The sequence below is a fragment of the Pithys albifrons genome, chromosome 19, assembly GCF_047495875.1.
Source record: "Pithys albifrons albifrons isolate INPA30051 chromosome 19, PitAlb_v1, whole genome shotgun sequence".
Taxonomy (NCBI): domain Eukaryota; kingdom Metazoa; phylum Chordata; class Aves; order Passeriformes; family Thamnophilidae; genus Pithys; species Pithys albifrons.
This window is the reverse complement of record NC_092476.1, coordinates 183396-202683: the sequence shown is the minus strand read 5'-3', so window position 1 is coordinate 202683 and position 19288 is coordinate 183396. Positions and strand designations below refer to the sequence as shown.

General features: G+C 45.0%; 1 protein-coding gene across 6 annotated transcripts in view; it reads right to left on the bottom strand.

The window, feature by feature from the left end:
* Window positions 1-1701: 1701 nt before the first annotated feature.
* Window positions 1702-19288, bottom strand: part of RAB11FIP4 (RAB11 family interacting protein 4) — a 106869-nt gene continuing 89282 nt past the window's right edge. For 4 of the 6 annotated variants that reach the window (XM_071574007.1, XM_071574008.1, XM_071574010.1 and 1 more), the window contains 12 exons: window positions 15916-16133; window positions 12544-12735; window positions 10932-11066; window positions 9657-9692; window positions 8624-8723; window positions 8150-8253; window positions 7462-7602; window positions 6842-6923; window positions 6450-6587; window positions 5795-5953; window positions 5325-5468; window positions 1702-3554 (listed from right to left, as the gene is read on the bottom strand). In XM_071574007.1, the coding sequence (XP_071430108.1) occupies window positions 3438-3554; window positions 5325-5468; window positions 5795-5953; window positions 6450-6587; window positions 6842-6923; window positions 7462-7602; window positions 8150-8253; window positions 8624-8723; window positions 9657-9692; window positions 10932-11066; window positions 12544-12735; window positions 15916-16133 (1566 nt within the window). In that variant the 3' untranslated portion in view covers window positions 1702-3437. The remainder of the gene's footprint in view (window positions 3555-5324; window positions 5469-5794; window positions 5954-6449; window positions 6588-6841; window positions 6924-7461; window positions 7603-8149; window positions 8254-8623; window positions 8724-9656; window positions 9693-10931; window positions 11067-12543; window positions 12736-15915; window positions 16134-19288) is intronic. The other 2 variants (XM_071574009.1, XM_071574012.1) reach the window with 2 other exon arrangements.

Sequence of the window (19288 nt, the reverse complement as noted above, 5' to 3'; positions counted from 1 at the left end):
AGTAAGGCCCTTGTTCTACCAACAGAAACACTGACAGAGGCAGGAGGTGCTTCCCCAGCTGGCCTGAGAGCACAAAGGCAGCACAGCAAAGAATTAAAACTTAGCAGACACCCCAGCTGGTGCCTCCCTATCGCCGCATCTCCCGTCTGTTCTGCCCAAGTGTCTGTCTGACACCTGAGCAAAGCAGGCACTCTCTGCACTGCCAGGATCAGGTCGCTCTTCCCCCTGCCCCAGTGACTCATCAAGTGATCCCTTATTACCAAGTTACCTGCCTGTCATCAAACGTGATGACTTTTCTGGGATAGAAGGGCTCTCCCGGGCTTGAATTGCAAGACAGCTTGGTTGAATATCTGTAGTTATTCAGTCCAAGAATATAATTGCTAATTATTATTTTTAGAGGTGGATACCTCAGAGGAAAATGTATCTGCCAGTGAAATGCCTCTCCCACCTCCAACTTACATTATTTGTCAGACACAGCAAGTATCTGGAGATGTATTTCAACAGCACCAGTGAGCAGTACCCCAGCAAGGGCCCCACAGGAGCAGAAGGGTTAACTTCTTTACACAATAAAACAAAGCTACAAACACCACCAACATGGTGGTAAGACAACTCTTCAAATGCAAACAATGGAGCAAGGAAGAGCTTCTAAATACTAACACACTTGGGTACAGAAGTCCTGCAAGATTTTAGAAAATCCACTGCTGGAAATCCTTGGCTAGAATATCCCTTTCAGGATTTCAGCCAGATTCAGTGACTATTTGCCACTACTAGTGACTGTTCACCTCTTACATGTAATTACCTGCACAGAAACTTGGCTGTCACTAAAGCCACCATGTCTTCTGTTCGTGTCCATGGGCTCTGTGCTCTCAGGCTCTGCTTTCAGTGCAACAGTCCTCAACCTTTGCTGATGTTCCACCCTAACAGGAATGGGGTTTATATCATTAAAACTTTAATAATTAGGGGAAAACATTGAGTTCCTAGCCTAAGCTGCAACAGCTTCACTCATATTTCAATCCACTGCATGAGAGCAGGACAGCAGCATAGCTTCCCAAACACAGTGAGCTCCAGGAGCAGGGCTGCTGGGTCACCCAGCCCTGCCTTGTCACAGCAGGTCAGCAACAGCCACCTGAACATGTGGAAGAGTCCTTTGTGGTCCATACAAAGAGCAAAGGCCCTGGCACATCCCACAGACAGGACCAGGCAGAGGGAAATGGCATCACCCAAGTGCAGGTGAGGAGTCCTGCAGGCAGGAAGCACCAAGTGGCTTAACTGTTCCTCTCCTACCTTCTGGGTGGCACATCCAGAAGCAGCCGCAGAAAGGCAGATGTGTGGGGTTTCCATGGTGTTCCACCTGCTTCTCCACAAACAGAACCTGCTGCAATGTAGCACAGGACATTTTACACCATTCCCAGGTGGCAAAGGAGTGATTTTAAAATCCCTTCCTCTAGATCACCCTAGAGCCTCAGGAACCCAGCCCTGGCACACCACTGTTTGAACCAGACTGTACCCCTCCTCCTGCAGACACCTTTGTGTGCTGGGGTGTTGTGTCCCACAGTCATCCCTCTGGTCCCTCTCTCTTTCCAGTTACTTTACACCTGCCTAATGCAGATACATAGAAACAAACTGTTTTTATTTTCTTGCCTTCAAGAAATCCTGATTTCAGCATGTCCCCTGCTTCCCATCACTGAAGGCAAGAGCACAGAGACTGCAGAAAAATATATATATATTTACACCCATAACTGAATACAGTTTTATGTATTCAAATTCAGGAAAAATGCATCACATATACACACTGAGATACATCAAGAGAATACTAGGGGCAAGACACTGCCAACAGCAAGAAATACACAGAAAAGCACAGTCATTGCTACTGTAACGTTCTTCTGGGGAGTGAATTCAACAGAGGAAACATCTCTATGCACTGGGGAAAGCCAGATACTCGGGCCTATTTCTCTGTGCCAGTTGGTGTGAATCAAAGGTGTGAAACTTTTAAAAAAGTGCAGGGAATAAAATTTGTTTTTAGCATTCAACTACCCAAACAATTTCATAAGCTCCTTATGTAAGCTACCTTATTAGTTAAAAAGGTTCTAGCCCTACAGTACACAGATCCAGCTCAGGAGAACACAGGCACATGTTGAAGTCATTCCTATTTAAGGCAGCATTTAAGCATAAACTCAACCTTAAAGCTTATGTTCTGTTGCACTGACTTCTCTGAGCAGTCTCAGTACACACTTAAAGTTAAGCACCTGCACAACTGCTCATCTAAATGAGGATGTGCTCCCTCTTTAGAGCTTTAGACACGCACGTGTGTGCTCAGTCTGGACTGGTAACTCCTGCAAGACCAAGCTCCTTCCTCTTCCTGCCCTGTGGGTAAAAGCCACTCCACATCAGACTGCCCTCCCCTGCTGTGTCAGGAACCAGCTGATCTTCCCCACAGCCTGCCCTAAAACGTCACTCTCAAGGCAGTGCAGTTATATGGGCTGGAAAAGCAACTCAGCATGTGATGTCAAGGGCTGCTCCTCCTCCTCCCCTGAAGTTAGATATTTCATGCAATTTAATTTTTTTCCTGTTTTGTTTTTTGGTAAGAACCGGAACATGTTCCTTCAGTGAAATCTTTAAAATCAGTGTGAGGGGAAGGGGCAGGATCCCAGAATTTATCTCAATGGCCCATGATACACCCCTGAAAATAGGGGAAGAGATTTGAAGAGCTCTTTGCCTCAATGCTACAGGGACCCCCTGGCATAAAAAACACACATGCACACACACTAAGGAGCAGGCTGGCTCAGAGCACCCCAAAGCAGGCTCCAAAGTGATCTGACATCAAAAGCACTTTGTGCTGACAGTGGCAAACAAGTGGATGGTGATTTTTCACAAATATGCATTATCTTCCTCTTCTTCCCATTTGTGTCTTTTCCCAAAGTTTGTTTTCTGTTGTTTTTTTTTAACCCGATGTGCAATTGAAGTACTAAAACTTAATCAAATAGTAAATTACACAGTCAGCACCAGTCAGGAACTGAACCTGGGTATGTCAATTGGTTTGTGGTACCCAAATTCCTGGAAGAACGAAGAAAAAATTCTTGCTCCTAAAATTAGGGCCACATCCATATGTTTCCATTGTCTTTTTTACCTTTACAACTAGAGGTAGAGTCATTTTGTCCAGTATCTAAAACAGCATGATCCAGTTATATTGTTATTACATTAATATACAGTATCCATCTTATCACAGGTATTGAAAGTGCATGGAAAAAGTCTACCCAAGCCAATCAAATGACAAGTAACAGTGTACCAAACGTCATATAAACACACCCACGCACCCACACTCACATGTAGTGTATATATATATTTATAGATTAATTTACAGTATCAGAGTGTTGTTTAGATCCAGTGGCATGTGCAGAAATATCAGGCAGTTGCTGCTTTTCCTTCTCAGATTCCCTTCAATTCTTTATTTCCAAGATAGATGGGTTGTGGTCCAGGATTGCCAAAATGATCTTGTCCATATACTGTCTCAATCTGTAATTTATCTCTTCCTGCTCCTTGAGGGCTTCCATGAGCTGAAACACAACATTTCCACGTTACTCTTGAAATATTCTCACTAGTCTAAATAATAGCATGAAATTGAGACAGGTGAGAGACCAGTGCCTGCTCAGGATCACCAGTTCCCTTCTGTGATAGGTTTTCTACCTCCAGCTCCTTCTGTACCTGTATTGGAAACAATCTGTATGTTACAGACCTTTCCCATCAACAAAGGTAGTGAAAAGTCATCACCAGGGATCTTCTGGTGAAAAAATTCCCCATCTAACACACCAGTCCACCCTGGATCCACACCATGGATGAGCTTCCTCATGTCAGTGCAAGAGATTCATGCTACTCAATATACTTCCTAACTACTGAATCTAAAGCTCTTTGCATGAAACGATGCTGAAAAGAACAAGTGTTTTGTACTGGGAACAACAGGGGCTGCCTCTGTATCATATGCAAACACTCTCTCAAGAAAAAACCTCAAAAACCTACCAACCCCCCCCAAACAACCAGCTACATACTCAAGAACAACCCACTGAATATTTTGTGTTCCATAATAAACACGTGTGTTTCACTAGATTTTTGAGCTGTAAAAGGCTCCTCAACCTCTCCAAAGATGAGGACTGCTTTGCTTTTTATCCCTGCATGTTTAATGCCAAACTGACAAAGCTGTTAACAAGAGTCAGAGCCCCAGATCCTCCTAAAGCTCATGTTATTTGGCTGTCCATTTTCAGTGGCCTTCACCTAAGTCTCACCTTCAATCTGCAGTTCCTTACCTTCTTGATTAGACAGGAAAAATGGCACAATGGGAGCAGTGTACGCAGGTCCGGGAGGTTTTACGGAGCCTGGGCCACAGCTGTCAGGCACTTCCCTCCTTTAAAGGGGGAGTGCTGCTATCCCTTGCACGAGCCAGAGTCATGAGGTTCAGAGGGAGAAAGTCACATTTTTCTTGACAATAGCAAAAGCCTAATTTGCTTTAATATAATTAGAGACCAACAATTAAACAGCCTTTCTTCACAGTGCTCTGGTTGAGCAAGAAACTCAAGCATGCACTTCACTTCAAGGGCCTGCCCAGGAGGTAAGGCTGAAGTCATTCAGGTACAGCCTGGGTAAAAGGACTGTCTCAGGACTCCTCCTGATGAAGAAATGGGGAGTTCTGTCTGTCTGGAAGAAACAGGGCATAAAGGGCAAACAATTCCTTTTAATTTCCTTCACCACTTCTTCCCTGGGAGCTCTTACATATCCATGGGTCTGATCCCACAATCTGTGCTGGAGCTCCAAGGAAGCTCCATCAGCTGGACTCAGCCCACATACAAATGGGCCTCCCATAATATCTTCCAAAGCATTACCAGATTATTACCTGCAAACTACTTACTTTCTCACAGAATTCAGCTCTGCTACAGGGAATATATAGCTCAAATTTAGATCTAAGTGAGAGCTTGTTACTGAAGTAACTCAGAACTAAATCTAGAACAGAAAGGTAATTTCTGTATGAAATTAATGTCGTATTATCACAATACTCTGCAAGACAGAAAATGTTAAAACTGTAAAACAGCTCGTTAAGATTATAATAATTCCAATTTTTTACAGAGAGAGATGTGAGAGTTATATTACAAGGAGCATCTCAAAAAACTGTTAGATTTAAGGCATCTTCTAGATAGATCTTCTAAGACTCTTGAACTCCCAGCAAAGCAGAATTTTCTGTTGTTCACTTGTCAGCTTCAGATAGTTCAACCTTAACAGTTAATTACATTGAAAACACACATTCTTGCATATAGTACCTGATTAAAAAAGCACATTACCTCATCTCTTGATGCAGAATCAATTTCAGCAGCCAGGGACTGGGCTTTTGTTTGTGTTGCAAAGAGATTTTTAGCTTCATAAAGACTAAGACTTAGGATCTGTCCATTAAGATCATCATTTTGGTCACGAAGTTTCTGATTCTCCTATTTGAGGATAAGAATCGCTTTTAAGTTCCTCCTACAAGGTTTCATTAAAAATAAATAATATTTTAACACCACAGGTAATTTGATGACATTATGGTGAGGCTGCAAGTTAACAGCAGCTCTCTTAGCTCCAGTGACAAGTCCTGAATCACAGAGCACAATTCACATTATTGATGCAAAGAAGTCCTACACAGAACGCAACGTGTGTCTCGTGCTTGTGTGAGAGGCAGGGGACAAAATCTAAAGGCAGCGTGCCAGGGGTTGCAGCTGTAGGCACTTCTCAAGGCAGTCCCATAATTTCATTTCAGGAGGCCTTCCCTGCTCACCTGCTTGAGCCTCTTTATTTCGTGCTCCATTTCCACCTCCCTGGTTTTGGCGTTGAACTCACTCAGGCTGGATGAGGAGCTTCTCCCACGGCCAGGGCGTTCACATTCCAGCTTGTACAGCTGCAGGTGCTCCAGTTCCTTCCGCAGGTCTTCAATGAGCTGTGGGCACGCAAGGAGGTCGTGGATTTCCAGCACAATCCTGCACAACCAGCCCTTCCTGCAAACAGCCCTCTCTGTGCTGCACCTCCGTGCTCAGACCAGCACTGTCAGCCTGGCTGAGGCGAGTCCTGCAGTACAGCCACTGGCTCTTCTGTGCAAGTACAGGTCACTTAAACCACTTCAGAGCTGGAAACGGCTCTGATTGCTGAGCTTCAGGTCTGAGAAGCATAATTCCCCTAGTACAGGAAGTGTTAGGGCACACATTTGAGGCTGCAAGTTCTCAAGGAGGTGTACACTCCTTGGGTCAGGGATTGCCATTTATTTTCTTGCAGCATGCACTGCCCTGTGGGCACCCCTCCCACAGGAACACAATCCAGCCATACATTCCCTGGGTGTGATATTCTCAGTGTTCATCCTGTCTGCCCATTCTTTTTCAGACGGGCTTCCAGGCGGGTGAGCTGTGACTGCCTGGCCTTACATCCCTCTGCACACCCACCTCCTGTGTGGCTTCCCTCTCCTTGTTGAATTCCAGCCTGTTCTGCCGCAGCTTGTCCATCATTCTCTTGTACAAATCCATCTCATCCTTCAGGCGCAGACTCGTGTCTTCCAACCTGTCTGACATGCGCTGCCTTTCCTGGAATAAATGGGGAACCTCTTAACCAGCTTGCAAGTGCAGGACAGACATATCCTCAGTTTCACAACATGAATCTACAGACACAGCTGGTCATAGGCTGCCTTATGTCTCAGGGCATTCCTGCCTCTGAGTTCCAATTCCATCAATAATTTAAGGAAGAAAAATTATAGCAGCCAGGCCAACACTATATGAGTTTTGCTCTTACACAAATGAAACTGCTGTTAAGTTGCTCAAGCACTCAGGAGTTTTGTTACCTCATCCAATCTCTCTGTTTGGGATTTCAGCCGTGTGACAGTGCTTTTCAGATCACCATTTTCTTCCTCCAGCTGCTGAACCCTGTGTTAATAACAAAAATGTTACAGCAAATACCTCTTCAGGAATGCAGACATGCAAAATAGTGTGCTCCAAAAAGCCAGTTCACTTGCACTTGATAGAAAGAAGGGACAAAAAAATCTTTCTAATCTCAGCACTTTTTAACAAGAGCTGTTGTGTGCTTTTTGTTTGCTTGTTTTTAGGGCCCAAAATGCCACACTGACCCTCAGATTCTTGTGCTCCTAAAAAACAGGTATCTAAAAGAAATTAAGTTGGAAGAAACAAATGTTTGCTACAGCTGGCCACAGTTTCCTCCCTGAAGCCATGCCAAATATCCAGCTAAGCTCTCTCCATGGGCCACACGGATTAAAGCATTAATGGAAAGCATCCTCCAAGCTTTTGGGCATTAGGGCACAAAACTGCACAGCTACTCTACAGACCTGCCAACCTTTCACCATCTGTGCACTGTCTGGTGCTGAACAGCCCATCTTTACATGCAAAGTAAACACAGAGAAAAGAAAACCTTGTGCTCTGTTCTGGGTGGCACCAAGATGTTTGTTACCTTGTATTCAGCAGTTCAATTTCGGTGCCTTTCTCTTTTTCATACTTGCTGTAAGCTTCTCTGTGTCTCTTTATTTCTTCTTCCAGGGTCTGTTCTGCTGAAGTTTCTTGGTCTTTCAATAGTTCCTCTAGCTCATGAACTCTAAGGAAACCAGATCTCATTTCAGTAACAGCTTCACAGGTACTTAAAAAATAGGTGTGTAACTTCATTGCCTCTGTCTTTCCTGCCCATTCCTGTATGTTATTCTACTTCACCATCTCTCTTGGTATTTCGTCTCTCCCAGTACACCTCCCAGTATTTAATCTACCCAGTAAGCACAGAATTAAATAGTGTCAGTTCCTCTATTTTTCTTCCAGTCTCAAGAAGCTGGGACTATGACCCAGCTCTCTGCTCTTGCTACATGCAAGAGAAAGAAAAACCCCAACCACCACAGCACCCTCTCTTAGAGCCAAAGAGAGCTCTGTATATGTCAGTAACGTGTTCAAGACACTTGTTTGCAAGGCCTCTGCTTTCTGAAAATTTATCAAGGCAGTTCTATTCCACTTGACTTCTCAGATGAAGCCTTATTTCACCTGTCAGCATTAAGGAAGACTTGGTTATAATCTACAGGTAGGGATGTTCCTTCCCTGCAACTGTGTTCTGGCTTTGCTCTGACATGGTAAGGAGACCTGGCTTTGTGTTCTGTTACCTGTGAACCAGCTGTGTGTTCTCTTGTTTCAGTTTGCTCTTGAGGTCACCATTTGTCAGGCTGTCATTCTCCAGTTCTGTCACCTTCTTCTCTAGGTATGTTACCTGGAAGGGGAAGTAGAAAAAACAGAGTTTGAATCTCTCCTCAAACATCCCTTCACTGTTCCTAATGGCATTTGCTATTCTGCCCTTTTTAAAGGGGGTGTGTTTCTCTCCAAAGCCAGCAAGGAAATGAAACACTAAAATTCTGAGTTCCCCAGACCCTGCATCTTCCTTGAAGGTGATCAGTGCAAATACACCATAAAGAAGCACTAACACAATGCCTCGATCTGTGCTTGCACAGCTCTTGCATTGCTGCAAAGCTGACTCAGAATATACAAGGAATGTTACTTCAGACCACGAGCCTCATCCAGGGATGCAGGTCTCCAGCAGGGTTTGGCTGGGTCCATTAACCACAGGGCTCTCAGCTTCTCACCTTTTCAGTGATATCATTGTCACAGGAGTCTATACTGTCTCTGAACAAGTCTTCTGTGCTGCCATTACTGCTGCTGAAGTTACTGTTGTGGAAGAGTTGCCTGAAAGATCAGAAGGATGATTATTTTCCTTGATGAGGAGGGAGGACAGAGTCTGGCTCCAGCCTTTGAACAATGCTAAAACCTGTGCAATCATTTCAGTGACAATTGCAACTGTTTGAGCACAAGTCTTACAAGAGACTGGGAGCTAACTGAAGTCACGCTGAGCACAGTCAATGACATTAGTTCTAGGGAGAGAGTTCTTTGTTGGTTTTGATAGGATCTGCCACCAGCATTAACACAGTTTAAAAAATACTTAGTCTTATTCACACCATGTACTGAATTGTATTTGCCCTACTAGAAATTTTCAAAAGGTGACCCCTGCACACTAGTTGGTACAGTCAACCTAGAAAATTTCAGATTAAGAATTAAAAAACAAAACAGAACCAAAACAAAAACAAAACCCCACAAAAACAAAACAACAAACAAACAAACAGAAAAAATACATCTCAAGCAGTTCCCACTGCAGAATAATGTCAGAAGATGTAACAATGGACATTATCCAAAATGTGATTGACCTTTACAGGCCTTCCCAGCCCAGGGCTGGTCCATTCAGTCAAAGCAAGATGACAACTCTGCATGTCCTTTTTAAAGGAGTGCTCTTGCTTGCCTTTGTATTTTGGCAGCAACAACCAGGCCCACATTTTGAGGGTTAAAGCAAAACCTGGACTGATGGAATAGCAGTTAAAGGAAGGAAGCTGTGAGATAAAGAATCAACTACGTTTTTAGGAGTTTTTTCCAGTTAGGAGCCTGCTACAAGACCTGCAGTGACTTCCATATTTTGTAACATCCCTACCCAAACACAGACCCCTTCCTTTGAAAACTTACCTTGGCAAATTTTTGTTTCCTAAACTTATTCCTACTCTGTTCTCCCACTTCCATTTATGGAATTTTTATTAGTGGTTCCACAAGTACTCACAGAAAGGAGATTCTTACCTTCCAAAAGCTGTGCTGGATATTTTCCTGTTAGGGCTACATGGAGACAGAAGGAGTAAAACAGGAATTAAACACTTATTTGATTCAATTTTAATTGCACAGTGAAATATAATATTGACTTTTTTAGCCAAGTCTAAAGATGATTCTGTGATATTCTTTAACAACTTAATCAAAAGCTGCAGTTACTAACAATGCAAAGATGAGTGACGCCACAAATTACTGTGATAATTAATAAGTCAATCTGCAAATACTGTTATGTTTAGCAGAGATTTGTCAGTGTAAATGAGAGCAAAACTAACATTAGAAACACCACGAAGGGACACTGAGTTAGTGATGGACATATATTCTGGGTTCCCAGTTCTTAGATGATTTTATAAACAGTTAGTTTATCCTTCCCCTTAACGCTTCCCAGCTCAGCACAGGAACTGAGGTGCTTTCCATTTTTGCAGTTCCCTTCTGCAGCCTGGTGGGTCATGCTCTGGGTGTTGGCAGACCCTTGCAGGGCAGGAACACTGTTCATGGCAAGTGCTGCTGTGCCTTCAAGAGAAGCAGCAGAGCAGTGTGCTCTGTCCCAAGGACTGTGCTGACAGGCAGGACTCACATTCAGTTTCTAGGGGGAGCTAGAATCCCACCAAATAATTCCCTTAAAAAACCCCTAGGTGATTTTTGGAAGCACTTCCTAAGTGCTCAACACAGCTCAGAAGTGGATGGAGTGGCAGAGATAGAAACATTGGGAAAAAGCTGAAATTGCAAAGAATCCCAAAAGTAACTTCTGCCGTAAGAGTTTATAATTTTTACCAAGTTTCCTTGAGGATAAAAAAGAAAATCCCACAGGAACAAAGTACCTCTGCTTACTAGTAGCTTTAGGAGAGGTGTGTGTAAGGTATTTGCATTAGCTAAGGATCTGCAGATCCCTCCTTCCCACCTGGAGAAAGCAGTAGTTAACTGTAGATCTGCACTAAGCAGCACAGCTTTTCCTGGGAAAAATTCCTGGGAAATATCTCTCTCACTCTGCAATCAAAGAGCTCACTGGTTAAAATACTTGAGTTTACTAATGCTGTCTGCACCTTAAGTCAGAAAAATAATTCCTAGCTAATGAAGAACAGCATTTTGGTTCAGGCTAGATGTCAACCTGTCCTTACTGTTTTGCACAGACAACACTAGTTTAAGACAGAATGGGATACAGGAAAGGAGAGGGTTCACTCTTCCTCTCCTGCTCCTAACTGGTGCCATTTCCAGAGGGCATTGCCACAAGCAGTGCAATAGGCTGCTTACCTGTTTGCTTTCAGGTTTTTCAGCCTGGCTTCCAAATCGTTGAGGAGGTTTATCTTTTTGCAGCACTGTGAGCAGTAAACATCCAGCAACTCGCTGTTATAAACATGCCTCATTTTTCGAGGGGTTTGGCCAGCACTGTTTGCAGGAAAGGAGAGATGTTACTGCCTGTAGTAACCAACTCACAACCGGCTTTCCTCTTGACTGTGTGTCAGAATCATAGATGAGGGACTTGAAGAATCACCTCTAACCACAGTCATCTATTTCAGAGCTGGTAATGGAGAGTTCTGTCTTAGAGCAAGTCTACCTGTCTGAGCTGAGGCTTTCCAGAGGGTCTGCGTGCCAGTGGCAAGAACCAGTTTGGGTGACCAGAAGAATAGCAAAAGGTATACAGAGGCCACTGTGGTGCAGGCAGCAAAGGCAGCTACATTAGCATGTTCCACCTCAGCAATGCCCTCCTCTCACCTTGCCCATCTTCCCATTAGAGCATGCCATGCAAACTGAAGAATCTGTTCTTCAAGAGAAAGACAGGAAGATGAAAAATAGAGTGGTTTGGTAAGAATTCATACGAACCCCTCAGATGGTAGGATGAAAGGAACCCTGGAATGAGGAGGAAGGGAGAAGTAGACACAGGTCTGAAGGGGAGATAACAGTTGCTCTTGGCACGGCGAAGAGAAAATAAACTCAAATAAAAGAGAGCAATCATGGCATGAAGTACACTGAGCCCCAGGAATGAGAATGGAAAGGGCTGCATAAACCTGAGGAAGGAGGGGATGAAGGGCACAAGCCATCCTCATGAAGGGGCAGTGGAGAGGAGTGCTGGCTCTGCATGCATGACAGAGGGGGTAAGGCTGGATTGCAGAAGTGCTGGAAACAGAGGGGAGCACGTGGGGCTGCATGCAGAACAGAAGGATGCAGTGAGCTTGTCCTGTGTTAGCCATGAAGCACAAGACCTTTGTGTGCTATTGATCCAAGCAGACAAATCCTAGAGAACCTTCATGCTCAGCTCTTCCCAATCCTGCTCCCCTATTCCCTTGCCTGGGGAAGGACTGTGAAATCTGGAACTGACTTGGTCACAGGATGTAAGTGCTGCAGAGCCTGAGGTCACATGCAGGGCACCAGAGCACTGGTGTGGATTTCTAGCTCCTTACAGACAGCAGCCACTTGCTTATGATAACCCCCTGTCCGTGGGCAGCACTTCCCCTCACAGATTAGTGCTAGGGACTTGCAGTATCAGAACACTAAAGAGACACAGCTCTCTTGTAAATCTTCTCTCCAGTCTATCAGGGTTGGTGCACAGTGCCAAACTGGTTTCCATCCTGCAGCAGATCCCTTCCAATACTAGCTCTGAACTGTGGAACCTACTGTCTGCAACACAAAGAAATCTCTAGAAGTATAACAGTCCAATTATTTCAACAGAACCCAGCAGAGGTTATCAGAAACAGCTTATTTGCTACAGCTCTTACTATTAATGCAGTCTGTCAACTGGCGGACAGAGAACAAACTGGTAACATTTTGCTTTTAAGGTGAGTCTATGTAACCAGTATAAGCTCTGGTCACTCATGCTCAGAGAAGAATAAAAATGAAAAATTGTTTGTAATGAATAAGGAGCAACCTGGAAGATACAGATGAGCCAAGGTCAGAGAAGGCGTTGGTTCTGGTCTCATCATCAGGGCATGGGCTACTGGGAGTAAAATCCACATCATCTCCTTCCCCATAGTCTTCAAACTGTTCTTCATTACTGATCAGAGAGGCGGTGGAGTAAGTGGAGAGGTCAGATGCTGCAGAAGGGTTGTGAGGACTTGACCTGAAACAAGAGGTCAAAACATCTCGAAGGCCGACTTTGATAGCACCTCACCTCACCTCACACGGAATCTTCCACCTCCACAGCTTGTCCCCTGACTGGAAGTTGCACCCCACTGACTTTGTGCCAAAAACCTGAAGTGCTGAAATGCATCAGATATGCGATTGCCACAGTGCCTTTAAAGACATGAGCATGGAAACCTACAGACAAGCTACCTCTGAGACAGGTTTGGATCAACAGAGGCTATTTTATTTTAAAGAGCACACTCTGACGATTCTCAGTCATCATTTCCACTGGTGGTGAAGACCACGTGGGAACTTCTGCTCTGACTGCAGGAACCACGCAGACAGACAACTCCAAAATGCATGGGATAGTGAGAGGAGCATGTGCAAATCAGAGGCTGTTGCTCTATTCCACAGAAAGTTTCCCAGGAATCCTGATAAACCCTCTCCCACACCGGAGTTACAGCCACTCTCTTTTGTGTGGTCAGAAACAAACTCCAGCTCACCACCTACCAGAGTCACTAAAGCTACTGATGTGACCTAATGGAGAACGGTTCTGCCTTTCCTTCTAACAACGACAAATTGTGTCTTTCACAGGAGATAAGGACCACGAGAAAAGGCTGCCTAACTACCAGAGAAGCACCTAAAATCATGTCAAACAGTTAGGGAATGGCAGGACTCCGTGACCTCAGAGAGAAAGGGCATATAGGTAAGCAGATCAGCAGAGCCAGGCACCACAGGAAGGCAGCTGGCAGAGCAGTTTTGAGCACATGGCACCTAACAAAACAGAGCCAGTTGGCTGCAGAGGGTGCACAGTGTTCTCCTGCCCAGAGTCCAGACAGCTCTGCAGCCAGACAGTGTACCTGCAGAGGTAGGGATGTGACACAGGTTTGCTCAGCTCCCACCTTGGTAAGGCGTTCAGAGACAAGCCAGTAAGTTCCTATACAAGTAGTTCTTACAAACCAACCTTCCCCCTACAGAAAACCCACATGGAAGGCCTGAAATAGATGATTCATTTGTGAAACTCTGGCATTGCCCAACACATTGCTCTTCCCACCACCACAAAGCAGAATTCAGGGCCTCTGCAATACAGACAAGGCACTGATGGAATCTGCTGGCACTTTGTGCAGACTGGGTCGAGTCTTCCACTCTCTTTGCTTCAGTGCAGTGTTTGCATCTTCAACTCCACCAGTTGAGCCATGGACAGTAACTCCCAGCTGATGTTCTCCAGGAGCTCAACAATATTTCCTCCTAGGTGTCTTTTGAGTCTACCTCGAGCCTCTCAACCTCTCTACAGGGAGATTCCTCTTCCCGTAATACTACACTGGTGAGCTGTAAACAAGAGATGCACCAGTGTTCCTTTGGCAAGCATTATTTGCATATCCCTTCCCTCCAAAAGCAATTAGTAGAAGAGGAAGCCTGCCAGCATTTCAGATGTATGCTCTTTTGTGCCTCCGTTTTGATGAGATCCATTTATAACCTGCAACTCATTTATCTAACTCACATTAACAGAAATTAGGGCAAGTCAAGCCTGGCACGCTATTAAAGGATGAAGATAGGAATACTTATACTAGAAATAGATGAAACTTATCTAACAAGGCTCCTTGGCTGGGGGATTAGTGAGAAGCAACAGATAACAGTAACATCGATTCATAAAGTGCTGCTGTGCCCTGGATATATTTGGATGGATTAGTAATAGATTTTTGGGAGATCTTATGTTCTGTGTAATGGCAACTGCTGTTTGCATCTCAGTGTGGTTGCATCAAGTCCATTTGGGAAGAAACTCCTCCTAACACGTCCACCAGGACTGGAGGTCTAGGAATTCCACAGTCATTTGCTAAAGAGTTGCTAAAAGCAAATGATTTTTCTCATTCTAACACTTTCTGAAGAAAACTTTCAGGTGTTTAGTACTTTTTTTCTGGTTTGTTTGGGGTGTTTTGTTTGGTTAGTTTTCTAAAGCTATCTCCTGTTCTGCATGAATCTTCCCATGTGTTTTCCCACAGATTTACCAAAGCTGAGGAGGCCTCAGAGGATGAATCGAGGTCTTTAGTAGCAGCACAGCACCTCTTAGTAGTTCCTGCCTGCCCTGGAAGGAGGGTACAGGATGACAGTGACTTTCCCACCCCCTTCACAAGGGCCTGACTGGCACAGCTGGCAGGAAAGACACTCGTTTTAAACACAGTACAGGTAGAAGTCAATCAGTGCAAGGATGGGGCTTTGGAGAACTGGGAATGGCAAGCAAAGGAGAAGAGTTTGATAAAGAGCTGATGAAAACTGTAATTATCTTGATAAATCTCTGAGACTGCTTGAGCAAGTGGGAAAAGGTTAGAACTCAGCTAGGTGAGAAATTCAGGAGGAGGGCAGGAATGAGGCTGCACAGGGAGCATCCAAGGAGGCCCAGGAGAGAAGGAAGACTGCCTTAGCAATGAACAAAGCTCAGGAGGCACAAACCAAGATGACAAGCCAAAAATAGGGAAGGCAAGGCAGAGGCTCACAAAGCAAGCCCAGCTGGGCTCTGTCCTGTGGTAGTGCATTAACTCAGTTCAAAGCAGGATTAAATCAAGGTGCTTTTCCCACCCCAGTTATGTTTAATCAACACCCCCCAGTTACATATCTAGGAAGGATCAAGTTAGGATTACAGAGACACTGGTTGTTAACAGCAAACTATGGTTACACATGCACATGCCAGGACAGCCCGTGTTAAACACAATTTACTGTTGAACACTAAAGGTTATGGAAAATTAGAAGCACAAAGAATTAACTTTGTACATGAAGTTGCAAAGCAAATCTGCAGAGCCCACATCATCAGGTAACTAGCTGTACAAAAGACTAAAGCAGCATTCCTCACACTGAACTGCTCTGCAGGAAGTGTTTGTTTCAATTCCAGCATATAAAGCTTAAGGGAACACAGAACATCCGAAGTTTTGGGGATGCTAATGCAGTGATCCATCCTGGAGACACCGATGCTTTCACTTCAACACACAAGTCCTGTAAGTGCTCGCAGAACATGCCAAGAGGAGCCAGGACTGAGACTACCTAAGCCACTTAGAGGACCTGGACGTTGCAAATGGATGTTAAGTTTCTAAATCCATCAGCCATCCTCAGCCTCCCACAGCAGGGATTGGTCACATCAAGGTTCCTTCCTCCCTGGCACGTGCCTTGGAACAGAACCAGCACTCACTTGTCACCGGGCAGGAAGAGGCCCCCGAGCACACTGTCCTTGTCCTGACAGATGTCAGAGGCCTCGGAGCTCTGGGCACTCTCGATGGCACTGTCCATGTCAGACTCATGGTGAACCTCCTGCTGGGCCAGAGTCATCCCGTCCTCATCGGGGAACAGCTCTGACTCGCTGAAGGCGCTTTCGCTGTCCAAGTAGGCACAGTCCTGGATTTCAGCACCCTGCCAAAAGATGAGTTGGGAATCAATTCAGATCACCCCTCAAGGCAGTAAAGCAGATACAGGAGGAGCACTAACCCACCCTCTGGCTGCCCTGGTAAGCAAGAGTCATACTGAATACAAACCATAAAACAAAAAGCTGAGCTGCTTTACAGAGGGAGCTCCTGCAAGCCCCGGAGGCAGCTTGTACCTTCCAGAGGAGCTCAAACACTGTCTCTGACTTATAAGGGAGAGAATGACAAATGACCAGGTATAAAACACAGTCAATTTTGCCCTAATTTACTCAAAAAAAAAAAGAGAGAGAAAAAAAAGCACTAGAAGTAATAAATATCCTCAAAGTTTTATAACAAAATGAGGCATCCTTTGAAAGGAGATAATACATGAGTCACAAGAGTTAGTCCAGTGATTAGTATTATAGATTGAACAAAAGCAAACCAGGTAAGTATAACAGTTTACTATGTCTTTGAGGATGGGCAAAAATATATAAGATAAAAAAGTTGGCATCTGTTAAAATGTTTATGGTAAGTCTTGGTGATAATCTAAGATTTAAGAGAGCAGGAAAAAAAAAGGCTGAAATCATCTGTTCCTGCTTCCTGGAACCACGTCTTGATTAAGTATCAACTAAAATAAGACCTTATTCTCATTAATGCAACTCTTTGCTCTTGCTGTTCGTCCTCTCCCTCCCCTTCTTGCCACATGAACACTCACATTAGCCAAGACAAGCTGGATTCTATTTGCTTGTCCCTGAGGGACAAATAAAGATTCTTAATTGAAGAAATAAAGGCTAAGATTTTTCTCTGTCCTTTGATAAGCAGCAGCACAGGGTTGCTTTGAAAATTCCCATCCAGTGTGACACAAAGAACTCAAAGCTCCAGAGTGAGTCCTGCAAAGGTTCTGACTCAAAGCTCCAGACTCCAAAGCTCACCTGGAAGCTCCATGGGCAGCCTGAGCATGGAGCTACTGCCAGCAAGTGAAGACAGTCATGAAGTTAAAGCTAAGTTCACTGGCACAAGGAACAGAGCATTGCATTCGTGGATATACCTCATGTTTAGGCACAACTGCCATCCCACCCAGCTCCTGCCCCAAGAATTCCAAGGCACTGGCAGCCTGCCACCACTGCCAGCATCCCCTGCCCTTCTGCTGAGCACCTTCACTGGGACGGTGTCACAGTGGCACCACTTGTCACAGCTTGGCTTCAAGTCAACCCCCACAGCCTCCAGACACTCCTCTGCTGAGACAAGGAGGCTTAAAGCCCCTTCTGCAGAACCAGAGATGTTCTGTGCTGATGACACAAATTGTTCTCTCTGTCTTTTTCACTTCAACATGAGAACAACCAGGCAGAAGCTGCAGCTTTTTAAGATTTGCAATAACTACAATTAGAAATGCAGGTCTCGCTGTCTATTTTTTTTCCTGAAGCACCAATTCATATTAACTGTGAAATCTCCCAGCATATGGAGGCTGAAGAAATTCCAAACAACCCCACCTGCTCAAATCTCATTAACTAATGACCGCCCGGGCAGGGAAAAGCACAGCATTGCCTGCTGTGTTTGAATCTCCAGGTACACACTGAGAGCAGATATTGGGTGCTTACACCTGAAACTTTCCTTTGGTATCACTCAGATGTCCACAAGGATTTATTTATCCTTGGTTTATGCCATGCAGTATCTACTCAAACCACGCTGACTCATGCAATGAAATTTGTAACTCTGAGCCACGGCACCTCAGCCGGGCCACGGTCCCTCGTTCCCAGGTGGTTTGGCAGGTTGGACACCAGCCCTAGAGCTGGTCCTGCCTTAGCCCCAGGCTCTCCAGCACACCTGACCTGCACCTTGCACCATCACAAGCAAGCAGGGACAGTGCCCCTGTTGCTCTTTGCAAAGTACCTTGGGATCTACAAACAGCACAAGAATGAGACCTTGTTAGGAGGTGTTGAAAAAGCAAATATTGTTAAGAGCAATTAAAATGCTTCAGAAGTACCGAGGAGTTTGTTTATCTAACATTTCCCCGAAGTTTCCTCCCTCATGCTGAGCCCCACAGGCACAGAGCTCCCATTTCTCCTAACAAGCTTAATGCAATAAAGCCCTGACTGCTCTTATGGAATTGCACCAGCTGGTAAAAGTCTGATCCAGGAGGGAAAGAGAGGGGCACAGAGCACACAGTGGATCCCTGAAGCTCCCAATTAGTATGTCTTTTCCAGAGGTTTTGGAGAAGTCTCTGCTTAAGCAAGTTTTTATAGCAGGAAAAATCTCACTGGTATTAAACAAATTAACACAAGAAAGTAAAGGTCAATAAGATCACCATGAAAGACTCCCTTTTTGCTCTCTGTAGGTAACACCACCCATTTGCTTTTTCTAATAATAGCCGAGCTGCTCTTTAAAAAGAGTCCATTAGCAACTAAATGTGCAGTGTCATCTATACAGGCTGAGGGCTCACTTCTCTCCCCTGTCACTTTCTGGCAACTTAACCTTCACACATACACTTGTATGGGAGTGCTGATCCACAGCTACAGCACAGGCTGCACTCAGTACCAGGGGTTCTCTTCTGAAGTTCTATTGTTCTGTTCCTTTTAAGTCCCATGGGAAAGAAAAAGAAGAAGAAAAGAAATAAGCTTTTGGAATCGATGACCCACCGTAAGAGTGAACACCTGCTTTACAGCTTCTGAAATGCCTCACTGCAAGGTTGGGAAGCTCAGGGACTGATGGGGACTGGATGAATGAAGAACATGGGCCAGCCAAGCCTCCTGGAGATGCTCCCCCTCAGCTGTTTCTTCCAGTGGGGGAAGCAGATCCCACATCCCAGGCTGCCAGCCCTCCTCAAACCTGGCACCGACCCCACCGCCTGGCACAGACAAAGGGGATGTTTAGGAACCACCTCTCAGCTGCTCCTCTGAGCACCCAGCAGCCAAATCACACCCTGAAGACCTGGGCTCTTGCAGAGCAAGCAGCACCAACAAACAACTCTGCCAGGAAGGCTCAGCTCCAGCAGCTGCAGCAGCTTTTTCATGCTTTCAAGTGCTCAAGGCCCTCTCCAGTCAGTGCTAACAGTATTTCAGCAAGACGTACAGCAACCAGGACCAGCAACAGCCCCTGGACTGATGCCTGTTCTCTGTGGGTAGGTAATACTTGACTTGCTATTAAGAGCTTAGGGGTGTGGAATCA